Source organism: Salvia hispanica, chromosome 2 (genome assembly GCF_029641045.1).
Source record: "Salvia hispanica isolate PSC_SH4W2 chromosome 2, Shi_PSC_v1, whole genome shotgun sequence".
Lineage (NCBI taxonomy): Eukaryota > Viridiplantae > Streptophyta > Magnoliopsida > Lamiales > Lamiaceae > Salvia > Salvia hispanica.
Window position 1 is genome coordinate 63,312,405 of NC_142693.1, and position 21,656 is coordinate 63,334,060.

The 21,656-nt window shown below is 41.2% G+C and overlaps 2 protein-coding genes, 2 long non-coding RNA genes and 1 pseudogene across 7 annotated transcripts; 1 reads left to right on the top strand and 4 right to left on the bottom strand.

Annotated features, from left to right (window-relative positions):
- Positions 1–249: 249 nt before the first annotated feature.
- On the bottom strand, positions 250–4,304 carry LOC125201107 (putative disease resistance protein RGA4 pseudogene; annotated as a pseudogene). The gene is made up of 2 exons (XR_016135874.1): positions 924–4,304; positions 250–818 (listed from the first exon to the last, which is right to left on the bottom strand). The product of XR_016135874.1 is annotated as a putative disease resistance protein RGA4 pseudogene (transcript).
- Positions 4,305–10,679: 6,375 nt separating this feature from the next.
- LOC148932881 (uncharacterized) lies at positions 10,680–11,114 on the bottom strand. The gene has a single exon (XM_089065272.1). It carries the CDS (start codon positions 11,112–11,114, stop codon positions 10,680–10,682), a length of 435 nt encoding a protein of 144 aa, XP_088921398.1.
- Positions 11,115–12,097: 983 nt separating this feature from the next.
- LOC125201238 (uncharacterized) lies at positions 12,098–14,357 on the top strand. The gene is made up of 2 exons (XR_016134894.1): positions 12,098–12,389; positions 13,776–14,357. It is a non-coding gene; the product is annotated as an uncharacterized LOC125201238 (long non-coding RNA).
- Positions 14,358–15,794: 1,437 nt separating this feature from the next.
- LOC125211174 (uncharacterized) lies at positions 15,795–16,871 on the bottom strand. Its single transcript, XR_016135054.1, has 2 exons — positions 16,798–16,871; positions 15,795–16,375 (listed from the first exon to the last, which is right to left on the bottom strand). It is a non-coding gene; the product is annotated as an uncharacterized LOC125211174 (long non-coding RNA).
- Positions 16,872–17,089: 218 nt separating this feature from the next.
- On the bottom strand, positions 17,090–20,623 carry LOC148932882 (putative disease resistance protein RGA3). 3 transcript variants are annotated; one of them, XM_048110897.2, is made up of 2 exons: positions 17,320–20,623; positions 17,090–17,227 (listed from the first exon to the last, which is right to left on the bottom strand). In XM_048110897.2, exon 1 carries the CDS (start codon positions 20,535–20,537, stop codon positions 17,325–17,327), a length of 3,213 nt encoding a protein of 1,070 aa, XP_047966854.1. In that variant the 5' UTR covers positions 20,538–20,623; the 3' UTR covers positions 17,090–17,227; positions 17,320–17,324. The 3 variants fall into 3 exon arrangements, with proteins under 3 accessions (XP_047966854.1, XP_047966846.1, XP_088919866.1); XM_048110889.2 differs by having other exon boundaries at positions 17,091–17,219; XM_089063740.1 differs by lacking the exon at positions 17,090–17,227 and having other exon boundaries at positions 18,521–18,691; positions 19,002–20,623.
- Between the last annotated feature and the right edge of the window lie 1,033 nt (positions 20,624–21,656).

Consider the following 21,656-nt stretch of genomic DNA (forward strand, 5'->3'; position numbering starts at 1 on the left):
TTAGAGTTGGCAGAGCTGGAATCGATACAACCTCTGTGAAGATGATAATAAATAGAAAGTGAAGAGAGTAAGTAAGTGAGAATATTATAGAAGAGAGTCGTATCTACGTTATTTTCTTATTTACTTTACTTTCTCTCCACTTTAACTATTTCTTATAATTTTTCCTAAACACGTGACGGAGGCAGTTTATCATAATCACAATGGAGGAAATCTCTCTAAGAAGTGACATATTTCACAATTCACATCAAATATGTAACCAAGATTTTTATTGAGAATATCACCTATATATTTCTATATGTGAAATGTACATTCAAACATAGCAGCATCATTCCTATCATATACTATGAAATAATCCAAGTACAAGCACACAATAAGAATCTTGCTAACAAATACAAAAAGTTGAGCAACACAGAAGTTCACCCACAAATACAAATAGAATTATTCACCAACTTCATATACTTTCTCCAAAGCTATTTCTGGTACATCTTCTTCACCTTGAAGAAAGATGTCAATTGAAAACAGAGTATTAAAACCATAGTCTAGCTCGATTTGTTTTAACAAAAATTAGTCGAGTTACGTTGAAGAAATATTGATGCTGCGAACGTGGGCAATCTTGGGCCAATCCTCTCCATTTCCTCTCTGACATCACCTTTCCAGTTGTGGGCAACAACGGACTGTTAGCTGTTTCAGATTTGGCAGCTGGAATCGATACAACCTTTGGGCAGTCTACAACAACGAATCCAGTAAGAGATGGTAGCTGATCTGGGAGTGATTCCAGCTCAGGAAGATCCTCTAGGTGTAGATTAGTGAGGTGCTCACTATGAAAAATAAAGAAACAGACAAAAGTAAAAGTGAGAGTTAGTATATTGTATGTAAACAACAAAATAAAATAAAGAAGAATACATTGAAATACAATTACTCACCATCTTTGTAATCTTTCTCCATTGCTGTTTCTGTTACATCTTCTTAATCTTGAAGAATGATGTCACCACATATTACATAAAATCAACAAAAAATAGTTGAGTTACTTTGAAAAATTATAGATGTTGCGAACGTGGGAAATCTTGTGCCAATCCTCTCCAGTTCCTCTCTGACATCGCCTTTCCAGCTGTGGGCAACCGGTGACTCTTAGCTCTTTCAGATTTGGCATATCAGGAATCGATACAACCTTTGGGCAGTTCATAACAGTGAGTCTATAAAGAGATGGTAGATGATCTGGGAGTGATTCCAGCTCAGGAAGATCATGTAGGTATAGATCAGTGAGGCGCTGAAAGGCTTGAGGCAAGCGCGTTATCTTGTGTAGAGCAAATAACGTGAGACTCTTAAGATTATGCAGATGTTTAATACCCTTGGGCAGCTCTGGTAATTCTGGGCAATTCCATATGTTGAGGTCCTCCAAAGCAGTAAGGTGCCGCAACATCCCTTCTGATAAACATCTCATTGTCCGACAACTCTGTAGACATAACCTTGTAAGCTCTTTTAAGGCTTCCATACCTTCTCTTGTGAAAGAGATCTCTTTTGCATTCTCAATTGTCAATGAACGCAACTTACTAAACTTTTTCAGCGCTTCTATTGGGAAACATGTCAGGTTCTCTTCAATTTCGATTGACAGATGACTAAGAATGTCGAGCTCAGATAATAAAGCCAAATCTGAGCTTCTACATGCTAGCCACATCAACTTTCCGAGGGACGAGAGTGATGGCAATACTAATGAAGAGCAACGCTTGATATTTAGGATTTCCAGAATTGTGAATGCTTCTTTACTACTCTGTTGCTCCTTTGAGAATCCCTTAAGATTTGGGAGATCAATTAAAACCAGTTTTTTCAGAGCCACGAACAGTATCTTTACTGGATGACCACTGCCAACTTCTTCTTCTTCAATAATATATTCTACCCCCACATTCTTTAAAAACAGATTCTCAAGATGGGGCAACTCTCCCAGTTTTGAAAAATGCCTAATATTTTCGCAATCAGTTATACGAATCTCAACTATTTTTCTCAGCGTTGAATTTTCAATCCAACATGGAAGATATCTACCTCCGAAGCCTTGTATATAAAGACATTCAAGATTGGGGTGAGGTTCAAGTGCTTCCAACACCCTTTCATCAACTTCCTCGTTTAGCTTGGATAAAGCATTTCTTTCCCATGACAACCTCAACTCTCGAAGATTGTTTTTCTCAGCAATCTTTGTTTTCTGTGCACCCATATGGTCTTTTACTCTCTCCAGATGCCTAATCTCGAGCCTTCCACTAAGGTTCAAGAATTCCAGTTCCTCAAGTTGATTATCTCTCTTGAGACCCACTACAAACAAACTCAATGTTTTCAAGCCATTTAGCTCTCTCATTTTAGATGGCATTTCAGACAACGACTCGCATTCCCACAAACATAGATGTCGGAGATTACGTAAGGACGTGAGCTTCTTAGGCAAAGCCACAAGTCTGTCACAGTAATCCAAATTTAGGGTTTGCAAATTCCAAAGAGTACATAACGAGTGTGGGAGAGTGCGAATTTTAGAATGAGACAAATTCAAGTATCGCAAATGTTTAAGATTGCCGATGGAAGGAGGCAAATCTTGTACTATGCTACGAGGGGCATTTAACACTCTTAAACTTGTGAACTCCAAGATGGAAGTAATGTTCATATCTTGCTGAAAAGATTTAGGAAACACAAGAGTTTTGTGTAGCAAATTTACCTCGCGTATAGTTGATGCACTTGCTAGATTTCTTTCACTTTGTACTCCGGGAACTTTGTTCTCCATAATTGACTCTGCCAGATCATGAACGAGATCATGCATACTGATATTTTCATACTCATTTACTTGTAGAAGAGATCTGAGTAGTAGCTCATTACATATTTGATTTCCAACATCTTCCACTTGAAGAGTCCCCTTTGATGAAATGTAGCCATGAGCAATCCATCGAAGGATCAGTCGTTCCTTTTTAATATACTCGTCCTTAGGAAAGGCTGCAAAATATGCAAAGCATTGCCTGAGCTCCAAGGGAAGATGATGATAGCTCAACCTCAAAGCTGGCACTATCAAACTCTCTTCTGCCGACAACTTCCATATCTCACTGTCTCTCACATGTAACCATTCCTCTTCTCTCCTCTTAAACCGTAGGATTCCTCCGAGCGTTGTAGCAGCGAGGGGCACTCCAGCACATTTCTTCATGATCTGTTTCCCAATTATTTCCAGCTGCAAAGACACCTCTTCATCTGCTTCAAAGGCACACCGCCGCATCAGTGCCCAACAATGCTCATCTGACAACCCCTCGAGGCAATGACATTGAAGTGTTCTCATGATATCAGCAACTTTCTTCTGGCGCGTGGTAACAACAACGGATGAACCAGTTGAGCCACATGATAGAACATCTCTCAGCTCAAACCATTTATCTTGGTTGTCGTTCCAAACATCATCCATCACAATCAAATATCTTTTTTTGCTCAACAATTGCCAAAGGTGACGCTCTGCAGCATCCAAGTGTTGCAGATCCGAAGCTTTTCCACTCCCCTCCGTGGCAGATTCAATCATGGCCTTCACCAAAGTCTTCATCTCAAAATTATCAGACACACAAACCCAAATCCTTAGATCAAAGTGCTCTTTCACTTGGGGATCGTTGAAGACTAGTTGAGCGAGAGTGGTCTTCCCAAGGCCGCCAACACCTATGATTGGCAGCACGGACATCTCTTGTATATCCTTCACGTCATTCACCAAAATCTTCACAATCTTGTCTTTATCTTCTTCTCTGCCTTGAATCTTATCGGACTGGTTCAACAGGGAAGCCGTCTCGCGTGAGGCAAGTGAAACTTCTCTTGGCCTATCAAGAGACAACTCACGGAGATGAAACTTAGCACGCTCCACCGCAACAGCCTCCACTTTCTCGTTGACCTGCTTCATCCTCCTTGCGATGTTGTGGCGATACAATAATTTCTTGAGACTGTAGCGGCTGAGTTTGGAATGAGAGTGGTTGAATTTGGAGACATGAGTGCTGCACTCATCTAAAATGTCATCAATCTCATAAGCAAGAGCGGTGAGCTTCTGCAGCCAGTTTCGAATTGGCTTGCTCTCGATTTGCTTGTCTTCGGCATCCTCCAGCACAGCTTGGATGGTGGTGAGAGTGCTGCAGAGCTTCTTCATCTCATCATCGACGCCTAAGATCAGTCCGATCTCCTCCTTGATAAGAGAGCTTAGATTATCAAGAACGAGTTGAAGAAATGCCTCTGCCATTATGAAACAGCAATAGTTAACTTTTCTTCTTCTGATAGCCAAATGAGAAATTTGAGAGGACTTTGTGTTTATGTTAGCAAGAATAGAATTGTTCAAGCTTAAAAAGTATACTTTGTAGAAGTAAAGGACTTGGGCCACATGATGATTATCCATATGTATTATAATATTATATGAATTTTACAAATTCATATCCATTCATTTGATGCTATGATCCGAATGACCCTCTTAATGATTTTTCATATTTATTGGTTTCAATTGGACAGCATTGCATTACTATTCTACAATAATTTAAAGTGGAATTATTCTCTCACCACTTAGTAGCCCAGATAATTGCAACTACATATATTTGGGTTTCGACAATATAAGATTGTGATATATGCATAATTCAATATTAAGCAGAACACAACTAATATACGGATGTCAGTTTTATATTACATGGAAGTCGTTTTTGGTTCATTTTAGAAATGATGGCCTAAGAGCATCCCCAATGGTGCTTAGGCCAGCCATAGGCCAGCCATTCTCTCCTCTGCCATGTCAGCAACACTAAAAAAACCACCTGCCACGTCAGATTTAGGCCACCCATAGACCAGCCGCAATAAAAATAATTCAAAATATACTACATTTACGGAATTAAAATTGCGATATACGGAATTAAATTTACTACACATATACGGGAAAAATAATCTATTCCATTAAAAAAAACGTACTAAGATTTAAAAAAAAAAGTACATGATTTTTTTTTAAAAAAAAGGGCTTCAACAAACGAGCCCCGCCACTCTCTACTCCTCATAGCCGTCGCCGTCGTCCTCGTCGTCGTCGCCGCCGCCTCCACCCGTGGTATCTGAGCCCACGTCGGAAAGTGACCTCGCGATCTCTAAATCAGCACGCATGCTCTCGAGCATCTCGTAAAGAAACCTCTTCTCCGTGGGGTCAGTGGCGTTCTTCCACTCTCGGAAGACCTGTAACATCTGAGCCCGCGTTTGGTTACGCGAATGGAGAGTGTACTCGAGTGGGGCGGCTGGGAGGGCGGAGGACTGGACCTCGCGGGGCGATAGGGGGATCCGCCCCTCGCAGCCCGCTGCGCCCGCTTGTGTCCAACCGGGCGGGGGCGACCAGTAAATGAAGGAGGGGATGGAAACTCCTCAGCATCCGGGGGGAGGTCGTGGGATCCGCCGCTGCTGCCGCTGTTGTCGCCGCTATAGTTAAGTCGCTGCTTCTTCGGCCACCCAGCGTCGCACCCAGCCCGGAACTTCTCGGAGTCCTTCAACAACAAGAAGCACTCCCAGAAGGTGAACTCCTTATACTTCCCCTCCAAGGGGAACTGACTCGCGGCGATCCTCCGGGCGTCGTCCTCAGTCTGCCCACTTCTGAGCTGACGGAGGGCGTTGGCGTACAAATTCGCAAAACGGCCCACCGCGGCCCTGGTGCGCTCCCACCCTTTCCGGACCTCCTGTTGCTGTAGTCCTTCCCGTGCGGGCAGTGGCTCTTATAGGCAGCCCTGATCTTCGCCCACATGTTGACGACCCGCTGGTTGTTCGCAACCAGTGGATCGTCGCACACCTCCAACCACCCCTTGGCCACCGCGGCGTACTCATCCTCCGTCCACTTCCTCCGGCCAGTGGCAGCGGGCTGCGATGACTCGCCGACCGCCTTGCCCTTCCCCTTCCCCCTCGTCTTCTTCTTCGGCGCGGCCGGCGTCGCTGGAACGGGAGTATCATCGTCCTCGAGATCGATCCCCATATCATGCAATGACAGAAGGTCATCGCCAGAGAACTGCGTCTCCACCGGGGTCGACGTGTGAGACGAAGCCGTCAAAAAATCAAGCGAGGGCCGATATACCGCGTCCCCTCCCGGTGACCCCTGCACCCCCCCCCCCCCCCCCCCGGCATCCTGGGATGCATACCGTGCGGCATCCCCCCCCGCCACATCATCCCCATCATCTGCTGCAGTATCTGCTGCATCTGGGGCATACCCCCCCACCCGGGCGCTGACTGCCCGCCGCTCCCCTGCCCGCCGCCCGGCATCCCCCACGGCATACCCCCTGGCATACCCCCTGGTTCCCCCCCATCGCCCCCCCCGGCGCACCAGCCATCATCCCCATCATCTGATTCCAAGGGATGTTAAATCCCGGGCCCATCTGCCCCCATTCAGATCCCACGGGTACTGTGGGAGTCTGAGAGCCGCTCGTCGCCGGACTGGACTCGTTGTTGTGATCCATCACTCGATGATGCTCTTGAATAGAAAGTTAGAGAGAGAGAAAACTCGTTAAAACAAGCGGTGCAAATGAAAATGAAATGAAAATCGCGTTTATATATGATTTAAAAAAAATAATAATAATAAAATTCGAAAATCGGCGCTGGCCGATCGGGCCTCCACAATGGCGGCTAGCCGATCGGCTAGCGCTTCGGCCAGCGACGAGCGATCGGCCAGCCCACGCCGATCCGCTCGCCGAAATCGCGTTTGCGGATTGCAATGGTTCAGCTAGCCGATCGGCTAGCGCGACGAATCGGCTAGCCGGTCGCTAGCCGACCATTGCGGATGCTCTAAAACAATAAAAATTTGACCTATGTATTACTCGCTCTGTCCTGTAAAGTGGTAGAGATGTTGAAAGAAAAATGATTAAAATATTTTTAGTAGAAAACGAGACACTTTTTATTATAGAGAAAAGATTTGCCAAAAAAGAGACTATTTTTAGGGACGGATCAAAATGGAAAAAGAAACTATTTCTATAGGACGGTGGAATATTAAAATCCAAATTTTATACAATGAACTAAAATGACATTTGTGTTATCAAAAAAGTGACAGCAAACATGGCTCTAAGTTCTTTAGACTTATATCTTTTACCAGATGAGGTTTATTTTATGACTAAACTATTTTTAGTCCCTTATATTTGCCATAAAATTCTTTTTGGTCTCAAACATTAAGTTTGTGACTTTTTGGTCCCAAATATATTGTTTTGATATCTGTCCCAAATAAGGTCACAAACTTAATGTATAGAACCCGAAAAGAATTTTTTTAAAAATATAGGGGACTAAAATTGGACTTTAGTCCTAGATTATAATAAAGTTATTAAATTGGTCAAACATTTTGACCGTTAGTTTTAATATAAAATGGTTATTTTGGATCAAAATAATATGTTTGGGATCTAAAGGTACCAAAACAATATGTTAGGGACCAAAAGATCACAAATTTAATATATGGGACCAAAACATTTTTTAGAGCAAATGTAAGAGACCAAAATTGGACTTTGGTCTTATTTTATTTATAAGTAGCGTAAAGGCCAAAACTGGTCCTGAACATATGCCCATGTTATGATTTTGGTCCTATATTTTATCTTTTGAATTTTTGCATCCTTGACATTTCAACTCGAATCACAATTGGTCCTACACTAACAATTCTGAGTTGGACCAATTGTGATCCGAGTTGAAATGTTTAGAATGCAAAAATTCAAAAGATAAAGTATATGATTAAAATCATAAAATGGGTACATGTTCGGGACCAGTTTTTTACTCTGATAAGTGTAATGGATAGATGATTATAATCATTGTAGTGTGTTATTCATATTCATATCAATTTATTTGATTCATGAGGTATTATAAAGTTGATTAGCGCACGAGGAATCGAGGCTAGCTCACGTATATTTCATCTAAGTGTACAATTGGATATAATCATGTGATGCGATCCTATATCATTAGTCAATAATTTAGGGTAGTAGTATTCTTGGAGTATTATAAATAGGAGAAATCGTATTAAATCAATCAATGAATTATTATTTCTCCCCAAAATATTGCGTAAAGCACTCAAACCTAACCATCTTTATCTGCCGATGGGAAAGCGCCCCGCGCTCGGACTCTCAAACCCCCTCCGCCGAGCCAAGGACCGCCGGAATTCAACCTCTGCCGCCGAGCTTCATCGCCGTCGGCAACCGTTAAGGAAAATACCCTTAACAACTGGTATTTTCATCGTGATCTCACTCTCCCACCATCTCTAACCGAAGCTATACCGCTGCCCGACGGAAAACATTCTGCGCACAACAACTACTTTGGTTGTCGAGTCCCGCCCGTCCGTCGAGCTCTAGCCGTCGGACAACTCTACTTTTGCAACTCCCGACGGGAAGGATTCCCGCGTGTCGCGCCAAAGTCAGACAATCATCATCCACCACAGCCACGCCTCATCCGTCAACATGTCATACGACTATTCCGGCTGTCACCGTCGTCAATACGACCCTCCTCAGGCCGTGCGGCAGGTACATCCTTACCAGCCGGTCCGACCACGACGTGCAACCTGCTAGGACCCTCCGGGCAGCCTCGATCCACCGCGTATTCTGCCCTATGATCAGCCGCCACCCAAGTACAGGCATGAACCCTACGGTCCGCCGCAACCTCACCGAATGGGTCTGTCCAGACACGCCGCCCTACCTGTTGGGATCCTCCCGGTAACCGACCACTACCGAGTTTCCAGCCTTATGACCCACCACAATCATGATAGCCATCTTGTTGGGAACCACCGCCTCACCGTGCATCGCAAGGATACTCGAATTATGATCTGCCGGCGTGGTGTCAGTCTAGTTGCTGGGATCCGCCCTGCCAACGAACCGATAACTGTTATCCACCACCGTATGTTTGCCCAGATATGGGCCAAGATTCATACGTCGAGCCGCGAAACTCCTACGCCCAATATCGTCCGTGGCAGCCTCAATATCACCCTTGTCCAGCCACCAAAGCGGAGGATCCGATTAACGCAAAGTTAGACTTAGAAGCATTTGACAGGATGGAAACTTGGGTCGGTGCCACAAATCGCCGGGTTAGAAAATTCCAATCGTCGCCGCAGGCCGAGCTTGATCTTGATCAGCAAAATGTTTCTTCGCCGCTCCGAAAGATGGCATATCCTCCATCGAGAAATAATGAGGCTTCTTTTGGCCTTCAAGTTTAGTCCCCAACGAGTCAGCGGCTCAACCACCACACCGCACCATATCCGATCAACCCCCAGCACGTCGTGTTGGGAACCACCTCTAATGGAAACTCCTGCTGTAGAACAGATCCACCAACCCTACCAGCCACCACCGCCGCTGCCGCGATCAGATCGCCAGCCGCAGCCGGTGAGTTCAGACCCCCCTTGGAGCTGCTGCCTTACTCCGCTCCAGGACCTTCCCAGCCCTTGCACAGCTCCATTGTTGGCCTCTAATCGTCTTCCGCAAGCTGCTGTCCCGAGCTCAAGGACAAATGAGTGGCAATCAAATCTACAAAATGCTGATGAGTATGGTTTGATAAGTGAAGTTGCCCCTTGCCTTCACGATGTTGTGTGGGAAGAGAGCATTGTTGAAGATAACTGGAAAGAGAATGGGATAGAACCGAAAGTATTAGTTGGGAGTAACGATGGTGAAGACAGTGATATATTTAGGAAGATCATAATGATCATTTTGCGCGCATTCGATCCTGGTATATGTGTCAGTTTTAGCAAACAAAAATGTGGATTTTTTGCTATGCAGATAGCAAAAAGGGATCTACGTGAGAGCGAGAAGGCGCTGCCACTTGAAGATTTTATCGAGTGCTTGTTTGCCGCTTCAGAAACCTTTCGCATCGAGCTACACATGCTTGCCAAACATGTTGTCTTCACTAATGCTTGGAAATTTAATGGGGATGATGAAGGGAGACGTTTAGTTGTTCGGTGTGCATTTGATCTAGGAGGAGGCGCCTCGCCAAAGATTTTGCTTTCAACTCTCGTCCTTGCTTCGTGGTTTCCAGACAAGGTGGATTTCAACCGTTGGGTAGTTGATACGATCTATATCATAGGATATCTCAATTATTTAGTTATTGTTTGTGTTAGGAACTTAATTCCCTAACGGCGATCGGCGGCGGTTTGCTCGGCGATCGCATGAGTTTTCCGGCGTCCTAGATTAGGATCGGCGGAGCGCTAGTTTCGGCTGTGCGCGGAATTCCTTCGTCGTGCAGCAGATAATTAGGGTTGCGAGAATAATTCACGTTTATCTTTGTGGGCAAAAATAATATTTCATTCATAATTAAGATTTATGAACATAGCCCTATTTATAGACTAAGGACTAGGGTTGGTTCGACTCCTATCCTAGTTCATCTCGGGAATGAACCAACCTTATAATTACGTTCGACACTTTACTGAATTTAAATAATAAAAAAAACGACTAAATAAGCTAATATTCAAAAATAATAAAAGAAATAAAAGAAATAAAAGGAAAAAGACTCCTAGCCATTCTTTGAAACGTAGTCGCCCAACGTGACTGGCGCGCGACAGTTGTCGTTGCGATGGACGGTTCCTTCACTTCCCGCGGCTTCGCCGCCGTCCCCTCAGTCGCGACGTTCACCTGCACTGGAACCTTGGTCGGCTCCGCCGGCTGATGCGGCTCCTGTACCAGGGCCGTATCAACCCCCCCTTCCATAGCGAAATCCTTGTCCTCAAGGAGTACATTCGGAAACCTACACTACACCAGTTCAGTCGGCTCCCACGTTGGTGATTCAGTTCCATCCGACCAACGAACCAACACATGTTCCAAGGGCCTATCTTCGTGCCATAGCACCCTTCTATCCAACACCCGAACCGGGTACACCACTGGCCTATCGCCAAAAAACTCTGATGGTAGCTCCATGCCAACATCATCGTCACCACCCGCCACGAACGCGCGGAGGAGGCTAACGTGGAAGACATTGTGGATCCTACTCCCCTCTGGCAGTTGTAAACGATATGCGACCTGCCCTATACGTTCCAACACCTTAAACGGCCCATAATAACGACGTGCCAATTTCGCAGATTGAGGGCGAGCGACCGAATGTTGCCTATATGGCTGAAGCTTCAATAGGACCAAATCGCCAACCTCAAATTCCACATGTCGCCGGTGTTTGTTTGCTGACTCGCGCATTCGCTGCTGGGCGCGCTCCAAGTTCTGTCGCAATGATAAGTCGCATTCTAAGCCTTGGTTATTGGTCAGTATGTCGTGAAATGCATGCAGTTGCTCAAGTGTGCAGGATTAAAGGATCCAAGTCAGTAGGAGACGATTCAGGTGACGCAAGTGAAAAGGGCGCTAGAAGGGTGCAATACTGACCAGGATGCATGCTAGAGAAAAGGCTCAAGATGGAGAAGAAGGATAGTTGGGATGATCATTACATATTTGATTTCCAACATCTTCCACTTGAAGAGTCCCCTTTGAGGAAATATAGCCATGATGAAGGATCAGTTTTTCCTTTTTAATGTAACAGTCCTTACGAAAGGCTGCAAAATAAGCAAAGCATTGCCTGAGCTCCAAGGGAAGATGATGATAACTCAGTTTCAAAGCTGGTATTATCAAACTCTCTTTAGCGACAGCTTCCATATATCACTGTCTCTCACATATAATGTAATGTCCCAAAACCCACCTTAGGCGGAAAAGTGAATTTCGGTGCTAGAATTAGGATTTTCGGCGAATAATTCGAAGTAATTAACAAAATAAATTTTGACAATTTTATAAATTATGGAATAATGAAATACCAGTCTTAAATAAGTGTAAGAAAAGATATGCGAGCAAAAAAATTGTGTTTTAAAGAGTTTTAGTACGTTCTTGAGAAAAGTCTCCGATTAGAGATTTTCGATGATATAACGGTCTGAAAATTCGTAAATTTAAATTAGTTAATGCTATAGAAGTTTAGAATTAAATTAGAAGCATTACTGTTTGGAAATTAGTGTGTCGAGATAGTAGGAAGTTTAAAGGTTTCAAAAATGTGTGTATATGAATTTTTAGAATACATTGTCTAAGTTGTAAGTATAGGATCTTTATTGAATTAAAGTGAGTTAGAAAGTAAATAAAGATTAATACAAAAAAAAAAGAAAGTGAATTAAAGAAATAGAAAAAAGAAATTGGAAATTGGAATAGAGATTTTTATCTCCACTCTCCCACTTACGGGAAGATTCTACACACTACCACTTCTTTCATTTTCACACAGACACCACCGCCTTTCAGATAGGAAAGGATGACAACCTCTCTCGTCGGCAATCACCGCACAAACACCTTTGCAACGTTTCTCTCTGTCTAAATCTCTCTTCCGCTGTTCAAACACACATGTCGGCCTTGTTCTCTCTCTGCGCTGCTGCTGTCCGGCAGTTTGTAGCGCCACCGTCGCTGGATTCAGACAACTGTAGGATTTTCTTGTTTATCCTTCATGTAAGTAACCTCCCCACACCTCTTATTTGTCCAATTTCATCCTCAATTGAAAGCCAGGGTTTAGATTCAAGTTCTTCCCCAATTTGAATTTAAAGTAAAATTAGGTGTAAATCCAATATTTTGATGGCTTGTTAGTTTCCGAAGCCTACTTTGAGGAGTGAATGGAATTCTAATGAAATTATTGGGGGATGTTTATATAGTTGGATTATCTTAGATAGTATGAATTTGAAGGATACAAGTAGAAATTATGTTGTGGTGAAAGAAATGGAGACAACTTTTATGCTATGTTCTGGCAGAATTTTCCAGCTTCCGTTTAACCAAGTAAACGACCTCATTTTCTTATCAATTTTTAACTGAGCATACTTCCATGTGTCTTCTGCAATGTGGCCAAAATTCAGCCTCAACCGAGTTAAAATGAATTTATAATGATTTTTGTAAGGAGACTGCCTTGTGCTGCTAGGTTTGGGTAAAATAGACATTTATATGACTATTTAAAGTAGGTACTTGTTCTGTAAAATTCCTAAGACATGACCATAGTCGAAATGCTTATGTTCTAATCTTATTCTTTTGGACAAGTGTTTGAAGATGTGACTGCTAATGTGAAATCTGGAAGGAGAAATAGTAGTTTTGACTAATCTAATGTCTTGTGGGATATATGCGTGCATATTGTAATTGTGGAATGATAATACAAATATAGTGTGAACTTAATTGTGTCTGTGATTGATTGATTGATTTTATCTGAATATATTTGGCTTGCTAAATGATTGTAGTATTGTTTGGGAGTATGTGATAATTAAGCACCCCTATGTGGGTCACTGGCATTGACACTCTATATGAGTTATTGTCACCCCGGTGAGGGTTATCGGCACCCTATGTGGGTTATTGGCACCCCTATGTGGGTTATTGACACCCTCGTGTGGGTTATCGTTAGTAGATTGTTTAAGTAGTTATGATTTAAGATCAAGCAATATGGTTGTTGATGATAAATGTGATCGTTCATGATATTGAAGTTATTGATATTAGAAACTACTATTGATGTTGCTATGAATATTTGTCAATATTACAAAAAGAAAATTTTGAGGCTCTGTGCCGTGACGTCGAAATATAAATTAAAGAAAATAACGGATCGAACTATGATTATTAAATATTTGAAAATCTAGATGGGGTGTTACAAGTTTGGTATCAGAGCCTAGGTTTAGGCGATTCTGGGTAGAAGTGAGTAGAAGTGAGTCAGTATAGTGTGTAGAAACATGCTACATAGGAAAAAGTGTCTGTTAGTACCAGAGTACCAGAGTCTGTTAGTACTAGTGATTCGATGCAACTGCTTAGGTTTAGAGTGTGGAAAAATTGATAAAGTTGACGGAATTTCCCATGTGACCGAGATAGACGTTATATGGGGCTGGGCACGCTCCGCAGCAACAGCCTCCACTTTCTCGTTGACCTGCTTCATCCTCCTTGCGATGTTGTGGCGATACAATAATTTCTTGAGGCTGTAGCGGCTGAGTTTGGAATGAGAGTGGTTGAGTTTGGAGACATGAGTGTTGCACTCATCCAAAATGTCATCAATCTCATAAGCAAGAGCGGTGAGCTTCTACAGCCAGTTTCGAATTGGCTTGCTCTCGATATGCTTGTCTTCGGCATCCTCCAGCACAACTTTGATGGTGGTGAGAGTGCTGCAGAGCTTCTTCATCTCATCATCGACGCCCAAGATCAGTCTGATCTCCTCCTTGATTAGGGAGCTCAAATTGTCAAGAAAGAGTTGAAGAAATGCGTCTGCCATTATGAAACAACAATAGTTTACTTTTCTTCTTCTGATAGCCAAATGAGGAATTTGAGAGGACTGAGTGTTTATGTTAGCAAGAATAGAATTGTTCAAGCTTAAAAAGTATACTTTGTAAAAGTAAACGACTTGGGCCACATGACGATTATCCATATGTTTTATAAAATTATATGAATTTTACAAATTTATATCCATTCGTTTGATGCTATGATCCAAATGACCCTCTTAGTGATTTTTCATATTTATTGGTTCCAATTGGACCACATTGCATTGCCTTTCTACAGTAATTTAAAGTGGAATTATTCTCTCACCACTTAGTAGCCCAGATAATTGCAACTACATATATTTGGGTTTTGACTATATAAAATTGTGACATATACATAATTCAATATTAATGCAGAACACAACTAATATATGGATGTCAGTTTTATATTACATGGAAGTCATTTTTGGTTCATTTTAGAAAGGATGACATTAACAATGTACTACTCCCTCTGTCATGTACTACTCCCTCTGTCATGTAAAAATAGAGTACTAATTATGGACTTTAATAATTTTCCAACCCCAAAATAGCTAAACTGAACAGGTTCAAGATAGCAAATCGATATACCATCAATTTAACAAGATCATATTTTTAGTTTTGGTTTTTCGATTTTGAGCCAATATCAAATCAAGCAAGACTGAACGAATTGCTATATTAGCTTATCAATTAATCTATATCCATATGGTAAATTACATAAATGATTATTTTAGATTCAAATCTAATACTCCTTCCGTCCCACATAATTTTACCCAGTATTCTATTTTAGGCCATCCCATATAATTTTACACACTTCACTTTTACCATATTTGGTAGTGGACCCCATATTCCACTAATTCATTCCTACTTACATTTTATTATAAAACTAATACTTTAAAAGTAGGACCCACACCCCACCAATTTTTTCAACTCACTTTCCATTAAATTTCTTAAAACCCGTGCCGGGTCAAAGTGAGTAAAATTATGTGGGACGTTACATAAATGATTATTTTAGATCCAAATCTAATACTCGCTCCGTCCCACATAATTTTACCCAGTATTCTATTTTAGGCCGTCCCATAGGCCGTCCCATATAATTTTACACACTTCACTTTTACCATTTTTGGTAGTGGACCCCATATTCCACTAATTCATTCCTACTTACATTTTATTATAAAACTAATACTCCCTCCGTTCCATAGTAATGGAGGCAAAACTTTTCGGCACGGAGACTAAGAAAAATTGTGTTAGGTGAGTTAAGTAAAGAGAGAATAAAGTGAAAAATGAAAAAGGTAGAGAGATGAAGATAGAATAAAGTAAGAGAGAGTAAAGTAGGTATGGAAAAATGTGTTAGACTTTTACTTAAAAGGGAAATGACTCTATTACTATGGAACGGACGGAAATGAAAAAACGCCCCTATTACTATGGAACGGAGGGAGTACTTTAAAAGTAGGACCCACACCCCACCAATTTTTTCAACTCATTTTCCATTAAATTTCTTAAAACCCGTGCCGAGTCAAAGTGAGTAAAATTATATGGGACGGAGGGAGTAAGTGAGTATATGGTATAGTATGAAACCGGATTACAAGAATAAAAACTTTACCAGTTAAAAAAGGACTTAAAAAACAAAATTAAAACAGAGTAAAAATAACAAAATTAAAACACGAACACGAATATGAACATGAGAAACACGACACTTTGGGAGTTGGGAACAACACTCTACCAATCTTTGTACCTAATCGACTACCCTTCCTTTTTGAAACTATTTCCACCTACATTCCATCGAAACATGAGATATGCATCCTAAGGCAAAGAAGCGCTACTCCTCTAACTCTCTCTATACTCATCTACAACAACAGGAACCACGTCGTATTCTATGTACTATTTACACAGGCGTATCTCGTTCCACGTGGCCCTTACCACGGCCCAGTCTGCGTCCTTCTCAAGCACTGTTGCTTCGCCCCACTCTGCTGTTTCACCATCTCCAGCAGGGACGGATCCAACATGTATCAAGAAGGGGCAAATGCCCCTCCTCCATTTTCCTTACATATATATAATTTGTATAATATAAAATTTATTTAGTTTAATTTCTCACTAATTGCTCCATCTAAAATACATGAATTTTGCCTACGTATATTTTTGCCCCTCCCAGTATAAATTCCTGGCTCCGTCTCTGATCTCCAGCGCCTGCCAGCATCAAACAGAAAGATTATGAGAAGGTGCTCGTTTCAGATGGGGTTCATTATCTCTTCCCATCAGCGATGCTAAAGAGATATAATGGGAAAAGTGGTCTCAAGAAAATATCAAAGAATGAGTCTTGATGGGAAGAGCCAGCTTCGTCGAGTGAAAATTCTATTCTAAGCAGGGAGTTGAGACGAACCATCCATGACCATTTGGGAGGTGTTCGGTTTGCAAGATTGTATCCAGGATTAAATTTATAGTGTGTTTGGTTAATGAGATTTAATTCCACAACTCAATCTTAGATGGATAATCATGGGATAATCCTAGATTGTATCTTGTATTATTTTATCTTAAAAACCGAACACCCACCTGTATGTAAATAACAAATAAAAGAATAAAGAAGAATAGATTGAAATACAATTACTAACCATCTTTGTATTCTTTTTTCAATGCTGTTTCTGGTACATCTTCTTAACCTCGAAGAATGATGTCACTTGAAGTCTTGAAAACAAATTTACTAAAATTAGAGGTGAGCTTGATTTGTTTTACACAGAATCAGAAAAAATAGATAAATTATACCATAGAATTACGATGCGGCGTACGTGAGCAATCTTGTGCCAATCCTCTCCACTTCCTCTCTTGTATCGCCTCTCGAGTTGTGGGCATCCAGAGACCATTAGCTCATCCAGATTTGGCAGAGCTGGAATCGATACAACCTTTGGGCAGTTTGCAACAAAGAGTCTATTAAGAGATGGTAGCTGATCTGGGAGTGATTCCAGCTCAGGAAGATCACTTAGGAATAGCCCCCCCAGGCCCCTACCAGTACCACTATGCCAACCCTCCAAAGTTCCTGCAACACTATGAAAAATAAAATAAAATAAAATACTAACAAGAAGAAGAGTTAGTTTATAAAGAAATAAAGAAGAATACATTGAAATAGAATTACTCACCAACTTCATATTTGTTTTACATATTTTGGAGAAATATTGATGTGGCGAACGTGGGCAATCTTGTGCCAATCCTCTCCACTTCCTCTCCGACATCGCCTTTCCAGCTGTGGGCATCCAGTGATTGTTATCTCTTTTAGTTTAGGAAGATCAGGAATCGACAAAAGCTTTGGGCAGTCTGCAACAGTGAGGTTAATAAGAGATGGTACTTGATCTGGGAGTGATTCGAGCTCAGGAAGATCCATTAGGTTTAGCGAAGTGAGCTGTTGAAAGGCTTGTGGCAAGCGTGTCATCTTGGGAAGACAATGTAACAAGAGCCAGTCAAGATTATGGAGATGTTTAATATCCTCTGGGAGCTCTACTAACTCTCGGCAATCGCATATCAGGAGGGAATCCAGAGCAGTAAGGTGAAGCAACATCCCTTCTGGTAAACATCTCATTGTCAAACAACTCTCAAGACTTAAATATGAAAGCTCTTTTAAGTCTTGCAGACCTTCTCTTGTCACAGAGATCTCTTTTGCACCTGTAATCGTCAGTAATCGGAGCTTACGGAACTTTGACATTGTTTCTATTGGGAAACATGTCAGGCTCTCCTCAATATCCACTTCGAGATTAATAGGAATGTCCTCCTCAGATAATAAACCCAAAGTTGAGCTACTGCAGCTTAGTGACTCCAAATTTTGGAAGGAAGAGAGTGTTGGCAGTATTAATGAGGAGCAATGCTTAATCCATAAAATTTGGAGATTTGGGAATGCTTCTTTACTACTCACTTGCTTCTTTGAGAGTCCCTTAAGATTTGGGAGATCAATTAAATATAGTGATCTCAAAGCCACAAACTGTATCTTTACTGGGTGTCCATTCCCAACGTCTTCTTCTTCAATAATATACTCCACCTTCACGTTCGTTAAATACAGTCCCACAAGATGAGGTAACTCTCCCAGTTTTGGAAAACGCCTAATATTTTCGCAATCAGTTATATAAATCTCAACTATTTTTCTCAGCGTTGAACTTTCCATCCATCGTGGAAGATATCTACCATTGAAGCCTTTTATAGAGAGAGAGTAAAGGTTGTGGTGAGGTTCAAGTGCTTCCAACACCCTTTCATCAACTTCCTCCTCTAGCTTGGATAAGTCATTTCTTTCCCATGACAAACTCAACTCTCGAAGATTGTTTTTCTCTGCAATCTTTGCTTTCTTTGCATCTATATGGTCTTTTACTCTCTCCAGATGCCTAATCTCAAGCCTTCCACTGATGTTCAAGCATTCCAGTTCCTCAAGTTGGTTATATCTCTTTAGACCCACAACAAACATACTCAATGTTTTTAGGCCATTTAAGTTTCTCATTTTAGATGGCATCTCACGCAATGACTTGCACCCTAATAAACATAGATGTTGGAGATTACGTAAAGATGTGAGCTTCTTAGGCAAAGCCACAAGTCTATCACAGTAATCCAAGTTGAGGTTTTGCAAATTCCAAAGAGTACATAACGAGTTAGGGAGAGTGCGAATTTCAGAATGAGACAAATTCAAGTATCGCAAATGTTTAAGATTGATGATTGAAGGAGGCAAATATTTTATTGCTTTTGCATATAATACCCTTAAACTTTTGAGCTCCAAGATGGAAGTAATGTTCATATCTTGCTGAAAAGTTTTAGGAAACAAGGCAGTTTTATGTAGCAAATTTACCTCGCGGACAGTAGATGCACTTGCGAGATTTCTTTCACTTTGTACCCCGGGGACTTTGTTCTCCATTATTGATTCTGCAAGATCATGAACGAGATCATGCATACCAATCTTGTTTGTGTATAACAAATTTGTTTGTAGAAGAGATCGAAGTAGTAGCTCATTACATATTTGATTTCCAACATCTTCCACTTGTAGAGTCCCATTTGATGAAATGTAGCCATGAGCCTTCCAAAGAAGGACCAGTTCTTCTCTTTCAATGTAATGGTCCTTAGGAAATGCTGCAAAATATGCAAAGCATTGCCTGAGCTCCAACGAAAGATGATGATAACTCAATCTCAAAGCCGGCATTATCAAACTCTCTTCTCCCGACAACTTCCATATCTCATTGTCTCTCACATGTATCCATTCCTCATCTCTCCTTTTAATCCGTAGGATTCCTCCAAGCGCTGTAGCAGCCATGGGCACTCCAGCACATTTATTCACGATCTGTTTCCCAATTATTTCCATCTGTGGTGACACCTCTTCATTTGGTCCGAAGGCGCGCTGCTGCAGCAGCGCCCAACAGTGCTCATCCGACAGCCCCTCAAGACAATGACATGGAAGTGTTGTCATTATATCAGCAACCTTCTTCTGCCGTGTGGTGACAACAACCGACGAACCAGCTGATCCACATGACAAAATATCTCTCAACTCAAACCATTTATCCTGGTGGTCATTCCAAACATCATCCATCACAATCAAATATCTTTTTTTGCTCAACAATTCCCAGAGACGACGCTCTGTAGCATCCAAGTGCTGAAGATCCCATGCTTTTCCACTTCCCGTTGCAGATTCAATCATGGCCTTCACCAAAGTCTTCATTTCAAAGTTATCAGAAACACAAACCCAAATCCTTATATCGAAATGATCTTCCACCTGGGGATCGTTGAAGACTAGTTGAGCGAGAGTGGTCTTGCCAAGGCCGCCAACACCGATGATTGGCAGCACAGACATCTCCTGTTTCTCCTTCACGTCATTTACCAATATCTCCACAATTTTGTCTTTATCTTCTTCCCTGCCATGAATCTGATTAGACTTGTTTAACAAGGAAGCGGTCTCGCGTGAAGCAAGAGTAACTTCTCTTGGCTTATCCACAGACATCTCGCGCAGATGAAACTTAGTGCGCTCCGCAGCAATGGCCTCCAATTTCTCGTTGACTTGCTTCATTCTCCTTGCGATGTTGTGGCGATACAAAATTTTGTTGAGGCTGTAGCGACTGTGTTTTGAATCGGAGTGGTTGAGTTTGGAGACATGAGTGTTGCACTCATCCAATACGTCATCAATCACATAAGCAACATCGTTGAGCTTCTGCAGCCAGTTTCGAATTGGCTTGCTCTTGATTTGCTTGTCTTCGGCATCCTCCAACACAGCTTGGATGGTGGTGAGGGTGCTGTATTGCTTCTTCATCACCTCGTCGACACCCAAGATCAGTCCGATCTCCCGGTTGATAAGAGAGATCAGTTTGTCAAGAACGAGTTGGAGAAATGCCTCTGCCATTATGGAACAACAATTAACGATTCTTTTTCTGATAGGCAAAGCAGGTATGAGAAGAATGAATGTCAGAGGATGATGGTATAATGGTATGTTAGTATTGTCAATTTGTATAAAGGTTGAGGAATGGGCCACCTTGCATTGTCTTATGTTCAATTATTCAAAGGTTAGCTATGGAATAATTAGGTGAATATTAGACGGTTTGTCCATATGTTAATCAAGATTAAATTGTTTATTGGTTTGGTGATAAGATCCACTTCACCCTCTTATTACTTTTTCATCCCACTAAACATTTCGAACTACTCACTAAGACCACCTTTTCATTGTCTATTTGTTCCATAGATTCAATTTTAATAAATAAATTTTGATAAGTGTAAATTTTTTTCATCTCTTTTAATATGGAGTATATATATAGTACTCCCTCCATCCCAACGAAGATGACTCATTCCTTGGGCGTCATGAGATTTTATGCAACTTTAATTTATGTGTTAAGTGGAGAGAGTAAAGTAAGAAAGAAAAAAATAAAGTAGAAATAAATGTGTTTTCATTTTTAATAATTTGCCATCTTAGTTGCGACAAATTAAAAAGGAAAGTGGGTCATATTCAGTGGGACAGAGAGATACTAATAATTTACAATTAAAAAAGTTAGCTAAGAAACACTTAGATTCTGAAGTATAATAGTACATCATAAACATGAAAAGTGCATATTCTCTAATCTCTGCAATTATAAAAAGAGAAACCCCAGATAAATTGAGTAAAAATATCCGACTTTCGAAAGGAGATCTAATTATATGCAGCTTTTATATAAAATCTTTTATTTTTGGAGTTAGAAAATTTTATAGAAATTCTATGTATATCAAGAAGGTTTCATTCTCTCTTTCCTCCATCCCATAAAAATACATGCACTTTTTATTTTCGTCCATCCCAAAAAAATATATGTATTCCACTAATACTCTTTAACTACCATTTTCCTCCTCTCTCTTGCTTCACCAATTTTATCTTAATTCTTATGCCATACCCATTGCCCATATTTTTATGAGACAGAGAATGTATATATTAAAGTTTCAGTTATATTGTTTACAATTAAAAAAGCTCATGAAATTTTATGTTTATAATTCTCTGTGT

What these genes read in the sequence shown, in the direction of transcription:
- LOC148932881 (XM_089065272.1), bottom strand. Translation starts at nt 11,114, where the DNA reads ATGCGCGAGTCAGCAAACAAACACCGGCGACATGTGGAATTTGAGGTT.
- LOC148932882 (XM_048110897.2), bottom strand. Translation starts at nt 20,537, where the DNA reads ATGGCAGAGGCATTTCTCCAACTCGTTCTTGACAAACTGATCTCTCTT.